This window comes from Pseudonaja textilis, chromosome 3 (assembly GCF_049901715.1).
Source record: "Pseudonaja textilis isolate UNSWEBS1 chromosome 3, rPseTex1.2, whole genome shotgun sequence".
Classification (NCBI taxonomy): Eukaryota; Metazoa; Chordata; class Lepidosauria; order Squamata; family Elapidae; genus Pseudonaja; species Pseudonaja textilis.
In genome coordinates, this window is record NC_141992.1 from 36,880,046 (window position 1) to 36,894,110 (window position 14,065).

General features: G+C 35.9%; 1 protein-coding gene across 1 annotated transcript in view; it reads left to right on the forward strand.

The window, feature by feature from the left end:
* The window catches only part of TSPAN2 (tetraspanin 2), a 56,766-nt gene extending 44,513 nt beyond the window's left edge, over positions 1-12,253 (forward strand). The window contains exons 6-8 of the mRNA XM_026712996.2: positions 803-874; positions 4,173-4,256; positions 5,560-12,253. Of these exons, the coding sequence (XP_026568781.1) occupies positions 803-874; positions 4,173-4,256; positions 5,560-5,625 (222 nt within the window). The 3' untranslated portion in view covers positions 5,626-12,253. The remainder of the gene's footprint in view (positions 1-802; positions 875-4,172; positions 4,257-5,559) is intronic.
* The last annotated feature ends 1,812 nt before the right edge of the window (positions 12,254-14,065 follow it).

The window sequence follows — 14,065 nt, forward strand, 5'->3', positions numbered from 1 at the left end:
TTTGAATGTTTATACATTTCTCTGTTGGCTATCAATAGTTTATACAAGATGCTGGTAGCTCATGCTTCAAACCCTTCCAGGACTGACTGAACCTCAAATTAGCAAAGGTTTTTTAAAAGGAAGAGATGTCCCTCTTGAGGCAGCTACATCAGAAATGAGAAACAACTGGAAGCAGGGGAATTGAAGGGGGATTCTTATCAGCTTGCTTTTAAAAATCTATGGCCTTATGGGGAAGCAAATAAATGTTCACAATACCAATAGAAATCTAGAGGGCATTTGCTACATGCTGGATTTGTTAAAGCTTCCAAGTGCTCTTTAAGGGCAGCCTCATATACAGTGTGTCATAGAAATCAAGCCATGGGATAATGGGGGCATATGATTGTTGAAATGACCTCCTATTCCTGGAAAGGACACAACTACCACCCCAGATAAAGCTGTGCAAAGGCCACAGCCACCACTTTTCCTGGCCACAGCCACCACTTACTCAACAGGTAGGAGATACGAGTCCTGAAGGATCCCCTGAATTGCACAGAGCTCTTGAATGGAGAATTGCTATCCTCTCCAAAGTTAAAGATGGAATATATCCAGACCTAGGCAGCTCTAATATCCATAATCACACTGACATGTTTGAACTGAAGTTAGTTCCTTTGCATCCATAAATTGAACTTATTAGTACATGTTATACTTTGTGATAAGTATGAATTCAGAATAATAAATTGGGGTAAACATATTTGGGTTTTCTGGATCATTTGAAAATGATTATTTTGGGAAGATTTGTAATATATTCTCTCTCTCCCTCCAGCTTCAATGCTGTGGGAAAGACAGTGACGTTCAAGTGAAACCCACCTGTCCAAAAGATATTGGGTCGTCTAAAGTAAGTGTCTCTGTTGTGTCATGTCATTCTGACAGTGAAGTCAAAAATAGCCTAGGAATGGGATAAGACGTGGTAGGAATATCATCCCCAGAGCCAGAGGAGATTTGAACAGGAGCCATTTGGCACCACAGTAACATGCCAGCAAGATGACTTTTAAGCAATTTGTTTGCTTTGCCAATTATACACACATAAATATATCTGAAGAAGACTGCAAAATAAAACAAGCAGTATTTATTGCAGTCCACTTGCTTCTTCGGCCCTTCTGATTTGCTTGCAACTCTTCTGGGATGACAGAACTGGTCATTACCATTCCCTGGTTTCCATAAAATGAAAAACCTTAGCAGAGTTATCAAGTTCATAATGCAGAAGAAAAGGTTAACATCCCCAGTGTGATCATATATATAGTTTGCAGTTTAAAATTTTTTTAAAGAAAATAATTACATACATTCTATTGTTCAGTTAATACGAACCATGTACAGTAGTGCTTGACTTACAACCACAACTGAGCCCAACGTTTCTGTTAATAAGTGAGACAGTGGTTAAGATCCATGTTACAACCTTTCCTGCCACAGATGTTAAGTGAATCACTGCAGTTGTTAAATTAGTAACACACTTGTGCAGTGAATCTGGTTTCCGCATTGACTTTGCTTGTCAGAAGATCACAAAAGATGATCACATACCCTCAGGACACTGCAACCATCATAAATATGAGTCAGTTGCCAAGTGTCTGAATTTTGATCACATGATTATGAGGTCATTTTTTTTTCATTTTTTCCAATGCCATTGTAACTTCGAATGGTCACTAAATGAACTATTGTAAATCAAGCACTACCTGTACATGCAAGGATGCCTACATTATTCATGCAGCTTGCTGGATTAAAAGACCTTGTTGATTCCTTCATCCTTACTGAGTGGCTTCCTGAGAGGTTTACCTTAATCTGGTTTCCACTCCTTAGCCAAAATTTCCGGCTGACCTTTTCTTAGAGACCAGTTCGAGCTCGGGCCAAATAGAACTATATGGCAAACCTAATCCAATGAACTGAATTTTGGTTATGTGAACTTTCATACTAGTTCAGACAAGATAAACCAGACAAACATACAGTTGACAGTCTAATTTTATTTTCAATGAAAATAGAATTAAGTTATGTGACTGTTACATAACTTACATAGTTACATAGATAATGTATGCTATATAGTTCAGTTCCTCTTCACCAATTTTCCTGCCTGAAAAAATAGCTTCTCTACACTACTTTGTGATGCGGTGCAATTCTGTATTCCAGTGTTTTTATTAATAAACTGACTCTTTGTGGAGACCTGGAGATTGCACTGTATAACTAGAGAGGCAGAAATCCAGGGAAAGAAGAGAATGAATTTGCAGGCATCTGCAGGGAAGGCAAATGTGGAAGTTTGCACTGAAAACGTAAGAGGCACAACTTACACCCTGACATTGTGATAGTTATGTCATTCTGATAAAAGCATCATACAGTATTTTGCAGATGCCCATGTATACAACTATTCCAATGATTCAAGCCTGCTTTGCTGTGTTGATAAGAGGAACAGCAGCAAAGTTAAACAAAAGCCATCTTGTTATGACCCATTTTTTAAAAAATAAAGATTTTACAACAGTATAAAAAACAATAAACAGTAAGATTTTTTTAAAATAAAAAATATACAAAAAGTGTGAAAATAAATACAAATAGAAAATATATATAAAGAAATTATTTCTGATTTTCTTTACAACAGTGACGAACAAACCTATTATCTTTCCTCCCTCATTAAATTAGTTCATTGTCCCTTCATCCCATATTCAACCATTTTCAACAAATCAATAAATCACCAGTTCTTTTTTTTCATTTTCAGTAAAAAGTGCATAAGAGGTTTCCAATCTTTACTAAAAGTATTATCTTATCACTGATCAAACAGATCAATTTTGCAATTTCCACAAATTCCATCTTTCTAAACCATCCTTCCTTTGTGGGGATTTCAGTATTTTTCCATCTTTGTATATACATGTTATCAATCCTTTTTCATTGGGAAAAAAATCCTTATGTTAAACCAACTTTTGGATGTAGTTTTTACAAACTGCATTGATTTAAATAAAGACTAATGAAATTATTTTAATGAAATTATATATGACATGAGGGCCACAAAACTGCTAAGTATTTATGATTCTGTTGACCCCAAAACTGGGCTCTTGCTTGGTTTCGAAGCTGATAAGTCACCGGACACAAGGTGTGATACAATATACTTTTATTTTGGTACCAAGATATAAGGACCCTGGCTCAAAAGCTAACCAAGGGCCTCGATGAGAATCTTACAGCAATTTTTATAGTCAAGGGGTGGTCACATTCAGCCCTTTGCCCTTCCCCTAATATTGCATGCATAACAGATAATATTGATTGGTTATTTGGATCTCAGCCTCCAACATAGCTAAATGTCGCATCACCTGTGTTTCACCCCAGGTCACAGATATCTTGCAAAGTGGCCTAGTTTCATGGGCCAGCTATGTGGTTTATGAGGTTTTTCTTATAAGCAAACTATTCTTGTTCCTGATATCCTGGCTAGTGGTTTAAAGTGCTAACTTCTGCCTTGCTAAGAATCTGCAGTTCCGACCGCTTTTCTATTATTGCAGAACAGCTCAAGGTAGCTCCCCCACTCCCCATGACCCCCCTCCTTCCATAGAGAAAAGTAAAACAGTTTTAACTTTGTCTGAGGTAGCACCCCCACTCCACGACCCCCCTCCTTCTGTAGAGAAAGAGAAGATAGGAAGGAGCAAGGCTTGCCCAAGACAAGAGAAAATGTTTTATCAGAATTCATATTACTCACTCTCGTGTCCATTCCATCCATACCTGGGTCCTATAGCCACATATGACCCTTCCTCTGATCCCCAGGGCCTCCTCTGTATATACATTCCATCATCTGATCCTTCAATTCTACACAAATTCAAATGTGTTTGGGGAAATGTGCAACTTTTTAAATGAATCCCTCCTCATATATTTGGCAGCTCAGGGTTTGCATTGCAGCTATAGCAAAGGCAGGATGGAAGAGAGGATACAGACAGAAATAATGATGGCTGTTCCCAGGACAGTGCTGAAATTATTATTCTTAGCAAAATATAGAAGAAATTCGGAGTAGAAAGGATGTTCTAGCATCCATTAGAATCAGAGAAAGGAAAAAAGGAAATGGAGATAATAAGGTGCGGGATTTTTAAAAATATATCTGCCACAGGTAGAGGTGGTTATTGAGAATTCATATTAGTAGATATTGAAGACTTTAATGTCTTTCATGTCTTGAACAGAACTGTCTGACTGAAATAGAGACTCTCATTAATTCAAATCTTCATTTACTTGGCATTGTTGGGATTGCAATTGCTGGAATCACAGTAAGTAATTCTGATTGTATTGACTATTGTTGTCATCATCATCATCATCAACAACAACAACAGCAACATTGTATTTACACAAACCTGAAATCTTTCCAAGCCATTTAAATTATAGCAGATTACTAAAGAGAACAGAGAATCACTGCATGGACCTCAGCTGGCATGCTGACTGGGGGAATTCTGGGAGATGAAGTCCACACATCTTAAAGTTGCTGAGATTGAAAAGTACTGCTTGTGAAATAATGCAAGATGTTAGATTCCTTTTCCACTGTAGTCACAATACCATCATCAAATTATGACTGTGGGGTCAAACAGCAAACTGTTCAACACATAGTGTCAGAGTGCCAAAATAGAACCAATAGTGAAACTGATGGTTTTTCTGGCTGTGACAAATGAAGCAAAAAATTATATCTGAAGATATATGTTTATAATATTTTAGAACTTTTTTCATATTTTGTATTTTTATCCCTTGTGTTTTTATTGAAACATATGCCATATAATATACCCCATATAATAAGTTAAAATATGCAATCCTGCTCCTTCTCTGCAAATGCATATTTTAGGGGGGAAATATGGATATTAATTTCGCACACACAACCAAGAGCAGGACCTAGGAAGTAAAAGTTAAAAGGGCTTTCTTCAAAGTTTTCCATATTCCATTCCTAAGAGGTCTGTAAGGGGCGTCATAAGTGCACAATCGTGCCTACCGTCCCTGTCCTATTGTCCCCATTTATTCATATCTATTTCCTGTATTCATACTCATGTTTATTCTTATACCAATTATCTTGTAAGCAATTGACAGATCAAATAAATAAAAAATATATTTTAACTTCTTTTAGCTGTTCAATTTAATTCATCTATCTATCTATCTACCTATCTATCTATGCAGGTAGATTCTGGGATAGGGATATTAAATCAGCCATTAAAGCAAAATCCCTAGTAGCACTGATGATGTTACTTAATTTGGTAATAAAATATCTGCAACAAAACAACCAAGCTCACAGAACACCAAGAACCCCCTGAGTTTTATTTGCCAGTCAGAATGATTCACATGGGCCTGGCTGGGAACATAATAGTAATAAAATAGAATTAAGTAGATACTTGGAGAATTGTTTTTGTTTTTTCCTGAAAAGTAAAGAGAAAAAAACTTTATGAAATACTTGATATCATACTGTGATCTTGAAGTAACTAAAATGTATAGTGAACAGAGATTCATTCCGAAGAACAATCACACAAATTTTCTGAAGCATTGTTCTTATGTGACAAAAGTTGCATCCTTTAAAATAATGTTCTCATTTTGCAGATCTTCGGCATGGTCTTCAGCATGGTCCTTTGTTGTGCAATCCGAAACACAAGAGACATGCTTTAGAATGCTTCCTGTGTCACATTATTTTGAACCCAGGACTGAAGGAAAAGCTGCAACACAGTTCTGAAGAAGAGCTTGCCCACTCAACTTAACAAGTGTAATCCATTTTTTAATTAGGTGTTAATCAACTGACAGTAAAGGGAAGTGTTTGGTGAATTCAAGAGTTTCCTGTGATTGCATTTAAAATTTTAAAACAATTATGACATGAACAAGTAAGATAGGCTAACAATGCCTTTTCAAGGCCAACAATGACATCTAAACTAAAATTTATTTGAAGTATGACTTTGCACAGCTATGGAGGAATAGGCCCTGCATGTATGTGTGCTTGTTTTGGTGCAGATGCACTTATAGCTGTATATACAGTCCCTCTGATTGTATATATGTTTTGTGAGTGTCTCTATCTGTATGCATATTTCTGCATTATATATATCATGTATGCACATCTGTGTGTATACACACACATACACACACACAAACTGGTACATTTCTTGATGAAGGGTTTTTCAAAATGGAATCCTCCTTACTAATCATTTTTGGAAAAGCATATTCCTGTAGGAAAATAAGTACTCTGTCCTATCTTCTTTCAGTCTTTGGAATGTCCCATTTAAGATAATGCCAGGCAAAAGACCAGGACGACATGTGAAGTTGTAGTTAAAGCTATTTATTAGTACTCTTGCCAATGCACAGGAATCTACTCAACTAATGGTTAGCACTGTTTTGGCTTTAGATAAGGATCAAAGGAAGTCAAAAGAGTTGCACTTAGTCCGTTTGTGGGTATGTAGAGACTCTAGGCTGATTCCTCTTTTGACTCTGCCCCCAGGTTCTGCCACTCCTCTTCCAGATACCTATATTTAAAGAAATGTGTTCTGCTTCTAGGCAATTTTTCTCTTGGAGGATTGTGTGTGTTTGTGATTTATATATTTATTTATATGCATAGTTATTTATATGATAGAGATTGATGGGAAACTCACCTTTTTAAAGAAAAGCAGAGCAAAAACCAAGAGGAAGTACCAAACTAGCAGAGAGCATTTAAAGCTTTGGGTTCAAAACAAACTTTCTTACAACTGAGACATCCTGTCCAGTCATGATTTTATGTAGGATCAATCTAAAACATGTCCAGGTACCTCATTGAGAAACTTAATTTTACCCAGAAAACTGTTTCTTGCTTGGGTTTTTTTCCAAATGCTATTTAGTATTTATTGTCCTAATTATTTTTAATATGGACCAAAAAGTTATTATTACTGTAACATAATCTAAATCTGATGCCAAAATTATTTATAAGGTTATTATGATGATTACTCAGTCCCCAAATGCACACCATATCTTTTCATGCCATTGTAGCATATCTGTTAAAGTATGTTGATAAAAGTCCTTTCCTGTTCATCCTCTTTCATTAGTGCCCTTAGAAATGCAGTTTAGTTATTTGCTGCAGGGACCATAATAACCATCATGCTGTTTGCAACCTTTTAGTTGTTATAACAATTGCATGCTGGCTTTACACAATAGGGAACATACCTAATATGCAAATAATATTTGTAAATGTTTTCATGTTCCAGTCAAAGTTAGCCATGTGCTTTCATTGAAATCAATACTTCTCAAGCTTGGGTAAAAATTAACTCAATTTGTGTATGCATATTTGTGTGTTTAAAAGAAATGTCCTTAAAATAATATATCCATCCACAATTAATGCAAGGCAGCTGTGTGGCATTTTGAAGTTCAAAGCAAACTTCAAAAGCATGAGACAAGTACTTCAGAACAGGATTATGTGTATAAGAGAATACAGACAGTCCCTGAAGACCCTGAACAAATATTCAGCATTACATTTAAAAATAAGGAGGAGTTGTCATTAATGATGTCAAGAACAATAACTAGTAATGGTGACAGTTATGCAACCATCCCAGGCACAGAATTCATGCCAAGCTTCACACTTCTAGTTGAACTGTGGGCACTAACACATTTGGAATGAAGCAGATATTGAAAGATGAGAAACCCTACGTGTTTAAAGTTGTCCTACATCCTGTACCTAAAAAAAAGTGATACCAGACAAATTAACCTTCAGAGGTCAGTCTTTTGCTTTTTCTATGTTCTCAGACTGATAGAAGTCAGTGCAGCCAATTAATGCTCAAAGAAAAGCTATTTGTTCCTGCCAGAAATGTGTACAGCACATGCCAAAAGGTCTTAAAATTAAAACCCTGTTTTTAGTGTTCTGGCTATAGAACTAAAGTTAAAACATTGAGAAGTGAGCAGCTGTACTTTAATACATCTCCATTTTTATTATCTCTAAAAATCTAATTATTCCATGTTATTTTAACATCAAACTTTTATCCAGTCATGGCATGGCTATTTAAAATTGGATAAATGTAGAAATGATATAATACCCTTAAAAAACCTCAGGGCTAAGTTTACAAATTATAACTGTGCTTGTATTATTTATATTTATTTTTGCTAAATTACATTAAAAATAATTTTGCAAAATTAAGCTAGATGGGGAAATTATTGTGGTGCAGTCTTAATATACTGTATTACAATCAATGCGATTCTACCACTGACTTAAATGGAAAGTGCATTGTGGGAACTTTTAAATAGCCGTTTCCTGACAAGCTATCATTTTAGGAATCAGAACTCAAGCAATAATTCAGTCTGTCTCTTTTTATTCAGTTGTTTAATTTTCTTTTAAATAGTTCTTTAATTTCCTTTTAAATAGATAGGCCATCTAAAACAATATGTTAGGAAATTTTCAGTTGTTAATAAGACACTGTCTTAATTATGTGTTTCATGCACATTTTTCATCAAAATATATTTAAAGCATATATAATTTCAGGGGAAGCCTTTTTATTAAGGTCTTCATTTGAAATTCAGTGTACTGAGAACTCTACTTAGATGTCAGAAAAGGCATCTGGCCAGTAAATGCTTAGCTCCATCCAATTGCCTGACTCTACCCGAATTAAGGGATTACAGGGTTGTAAAAAGGGAATTACTCAAGTGTGTGTGTAAATATGTATGCCAAAGACAGAAAGGGGCAAGTGCCCCAAGTTGTGTGAATTGTTCCCTGCATTCTCTCAACCTTTTATTGTGTGTATACTCCCATCTCTCCAACAAATTTCAATTCTATTGCTTGCCCAGATAAGTTATTTGAACCCGTTAGAAAATAACTCAAGCGATAGGGGATATACCTAAATAGAAGTATCAAATGCCTAATTCACCAACTGCCCTTGAGACCAATTGGATGCTGGCAGCTCCTGGTGAGGATCTCTTAATGGAGAAGACATCACTAGAGGTTTGAGTAACTAAACGGACTGTCTGGTTATTTAAGAAGCTGTTTCATCAGTTCTGCAAGTAGTTCTTACCAGGAATTTACAGTTTAACAGAAACAGAAATAAATATATAATAATTGTTAATTTAAAAATGTCATTGGTATGAACTATCATAAAATTAAGACTCCGGAATCAATTTCTGCTAGCTTTTTGATTTGAAAATGATTTTTTGAAAATTGAAGAATTTAAAATGGAACTTAGTTTAGTGATTTCCCCATAAAGTTAGGGTTTATTTTAAATACAGTTAGTCCTAGTCTTACAGCAGTTCATTTAGTGGCCATTTGAAGTTAAACAGCACTGAAAAAAGTGACATGACCATTTTTTCATACTTCTATGACTGTTGTAGCATCCCCATGGTCAGGTGGTAGCAACTGACTCATGTTTATGGCAGTTGCAGTGTCCCAAGGTCGTATGATTTTTGTGACTTTCTGACAAGCAAAGTCAATGGGGAAACCAGATCCACTTAACAACCATGTTACTAACTTAACAAGTCCAGTGATTCACTTAACAATTGTGGCAAGAAAGGTCATAAAATGGGGCAAATTCACTTAACAAATATCTCACTTAGCAACACTAATATTGGGCTCAGTTGTGGCTGTCAGATGGGGACTACCTATAAAATGTCCTTAAGAACAGACCATTTCTTCCATTATTATGCCAGCCATTCTCAAATGAGACCAGAACCAATCTAAAAATGAAAACAGGATGTGAAAACATTGGAAAAATCAGTACTTTCTGAGTCTCTGTAGATATCCTACAACCCTCAGCTCTGCTTTGTTCCTGCTTCTTCTGTTTGCCATCCTGTGTTTCATGCAGACTGAGGGCTCATTCAGCCAAATCACGCATCAGCATATGGCAATGTTGTTGCACTACTTTCCCATTCTATGTTCCAGCTTTCAGATGTCTTTGGGAAGTTGCTTCATGTCAGTCTATGTAATTGGTATAGATAAGTTTGGAAAATTCTTTGGGAAAGACTTTGAGAAATCTTCTATGTTCCAAATATTCCAGAAGAAGACAAAGTTTATTTAATCTGTGCTCCTGTTTTTCATTTTTATTGTTTTTCTCTTTTCATTTGGGTTTTAGAAGAGATGGGTAAGCTGTTGCTGTAAATACAGGCAAGAAGAGAACCCTGGGTTTTTTTTGGTAGTTGCATTTTTATACTGGGAAACTCTGAGCTTGCTTGTTTTCTTTCAGCTGTTTCATTACCCAAACTAGATAACATCATCAGTGCACTTACAATGTTACCTAGTTCAGGTAATGAAACGTATGCAAGAAAACAAGAAAGCTCAGAGAGCACCAAGGACCCCTCATGTGAACCCTGAACTACAAATATTCTCCTTTATTATGCTGGGAAAGTACACCAACTACCTGTACTAGCCCAAAAATACTAATACTGAGCAAGTACCAGGTCATAAATTGTTCCAAATTGTCTGGTGGTGACCTTTTATGATTTTCATAAAATGACTGTATTTTGTAGACCTTAGACCTCCTTAACTGAACAATGCTGATAAGTAAGCTGTGGCTTAAACACCAGGATGGGAAGGCAGGGAGAGGAATATGATAGCTATGAAGATGGATTGAAAACACATGCACTGTCTGTTAATGGAAAAACAGCAGCAGAGACCTTCCTCCATACATACATGCCATTGCTTCTTTAAATATATACAGTATATGGTAAATGTTGTTGTTGCACTCATGTTATTCGAGAAACTAGTCTTACTTCTAAAACGTTATCCCTTATTGTTTGGCTGCTTCTTTATCTTTAAGTGCCTTTTGAGGGACAGGACAAAATACCAATTCTATCAATAGGATTTTGAAATTGAAATCAAACATGAAGTTTATTGAAGTGAGTTCCCATCTCCTTGCTTGCATAAATTACACTATTTTTATGAATATGATTGTTAACACTTGTCTTAAGATTATCTGCTCCTAAAAATAATAAAAGAATATGTGTTTGACATGCAGGTCAGAATTAAATATATTCTTTAGGTGTCAAAAAAATATTACCAGTGCCTTTAAAAACACCATTGCTCTATTCTCCTGATCTTGCAATTTCCAGTGTCATTTTGGTGCGGGAGTCCCTTACATTGAATTACATCTCCAAAATATCATATCTTGAATGTTGGCCAGGATTAATTCTTGGGCTACATTTTTTTTCCTATGGTATGTAAATTATGTATCTACGCTATTGGCATTTAAATTTTCAGAGTTGTTTCATTGAGAGGACCAAGTCAGACATTCTAAGAATGGCCCAAAGCCATGAGACCTAGCCTACAGCTTCTCTTCCAGTTTATGTGATACAATATAGATATTCCAGATAATTCACTACTGGATGCTGTTTTGATTTTTGTAAGGTATACACCCTTTGAATTATTATCTCATTGACTGAAATTTGACATTCTCCTATTTTATCTCAACTGTGTTAAGGAATACAGTCTTTCTATATTCTAACAAATGATCATTATAAATATACTAGAGGCAGCAGTTTTAGAAAAATGTGGTGGTTGTAGGGTTAGATTTTTCCAAAGTTCTTCAGGAAAAAAAACAGCACTTATTATACCTACACCTATAGATATACAGGCTACCTCAGCACTATGACACTGCAAATGTGTAAAGCAGTGCCTTATTATAGGAGAAAAAGCAAATAAATTGAGGAGCCTTTTAAAAGCACTTACTAAACCTTCTTTTGAATAGCAGCTTGTCCTAGTTTTGTTCTTTATAAAGCCATGGGCACATTATGCATCTAATAGATGCTCTGTCCTGCTTAATACAAATTCTCAGTAACTCTGGGAATTATTATATTGAGTTCCAGACCTTTCACTGTCTTTAGGGAGTAGTGGATTATATCTGCTGGAAAACTGGGCTTCATTTCCTCCCAGCAATTATGCATGGATCAAGCAAGACCAGAAAGATACAGTATCTGAAGATAGCTGTATGCTTACTCTGCAGATTTCCTTTGTGGAGTCCATTATTCTATTTAATAATGCATTACTTTCTGTTGCAGTAGTTGTACATAACTAGAATTTCCACTCCTTGAAATGTGTATTTTGAAATTTGTGCAAAAGACTTCATTAATTCTCCAAATGTTGATAGAAATGTAAATAAACATACTCCTTTCTGATATTTCTGCTGTCTAGCAGCATCATGCATCAAGCTGTTTTCATGGGGGAACTAAGCATCTTTCCCATGTAATCATTGTGTAAATGTTATTAGCAATTGATGTTATTGAAACATATTCTGTTTTCTTAATGCATTTTTATCATTGTTTCTCTACTGAAGTTGATGCAAAAATCTAATAAAAATAATCTGAATAAAAAGTAATGAGTTGGGGTATTTGTTAGCTTACTTTACAAGATGTGTCGCATGTGCAGTTTCCTTTCTCAGATATATCCACTGTATTCTTCCATAAAAGATAATATTCTGGGGATGAAAGAGGATAGAAATAGCAATAACACATAGGCTTATATTCTGTCCCAATGTGCTCTAAAGCACTTTCTGAACAGTTTACAGTGCCAGCATGTTGTCCTCAACAGTCTGGTTCCTCATTTTATTGACCTTGTATGGATGGAGGGCTGAGTCAACCTTGAGTGTGTTAGGACTGAACTACAGTCTGGGGGTAGTTAGACTGCAATACTTTATTTTAACTATCTCACCACCAGGACTCCTAAGATATAATGTGCTGTGCTGAAAGACAAGTTAGGGGAGAGCAGATGTGTTATGATAAATATGCTATAGAGCTGTGCAAGATCCTCACAGGCATTTCAAGCTTTTATTCTAACAATTTCATTTTGATTGCTCTCCTGTAAATTCAAAATGACAATGAGCTGATTGTTTTTACAATCAGTATTGGGGCAACATTGTTTTACACTAGTTAAGGTGTAGGTGTGCTACATTTATTATCTTTGTTCTTTCAACATAAATTACCTGAATGTTTTGCTTTGCCATTTTCTTAAGAAAATTGTGGCACAATTCCCCTCAAATACACTAATTATTTTAAGAAGTCAAGCTGGGTGCTTCTTTTTCAAATGAATGGTTCCTCAACATACATTCTATCTATAAAATGACAAATGTCTACAGAGGTTAATATAAAACACTCTTATTTATAATCGACAAAAAAGAGAAGTCATGAACTAATTGCAGAAGTTTCTCTTGGTTTCTTCCTACTAGAATTCAAATATATAGGTAACAGAGGCAGATAATTGTAATTGGAATGTTTAATTCAACATGGAAATAAACTTGTATATATGCATTTCTCTACACTTCCTAGAAGATTGTTAATCATTTTTCATTTATATTGTTTGGTATCAACCTGTCCACCTATTAAGATCAGAAATAATTATTCTTTTATCTTGCCTTGCTTATAAGAAGGCAGAAAATTCTGTTTGCTGCTATCTACAGTACCATTAAAAACCCTACGTTAAAAGAAGAAAATGAACCTTTCTATAACTCTGTACTTATAGAATGCCTTGTTAAATGGAGCTTGGTAGACCACACAACTGCAAGTTTTAAGGTACCCTTAAATATTCTATACAGATATTGAAGAAAACATCCCTAACTCATTGCAAGCTACTGTATATAAACAGCAAACCCCACTCCCTTCTGGCATTGAAGACATTACCAAGTTGGGCAGGGGTGGGATTCAAATTTTTTAACAATCAGTTCTGTGGGTGTGGCTTAGATGGTGGGCGTGGCTTGGTGCTCATGTGACTGGGTGGACATAGGTTGGTGGTCATGTTATTGGCTGGGTGTGGCCAACTCAATATCACTCACATCGAGGCATGCATTTCCTCGCCTGGCCTCTCATGACTCTGGGGATGCTGCAACAGTTGTAAGTGTGAAAAATGGTCATAAGTCACTTTTTTCAGTGCCATTGTAACTTTGAATGGTCACTCCACACAAGCAAAGTACCAGCAAAGGAGGGGAAAAAACTCCAGAGACGTTCCTGAGACAGGAAGTCTAGTCCTGCCAAGAATGTAATAAGGAGAGGCAGTTTCTGTAAGCAACACCAGAATGTTTCCTTCAGGCCTTCGTTACAGGATTAGGCCAGTAATTTCTTCTAACAATCGGTTCTTCGAACTGCTTAGAATGTTAACAACCGGTGCTAGCGAATAGGTGCAAACTGGTAGAAT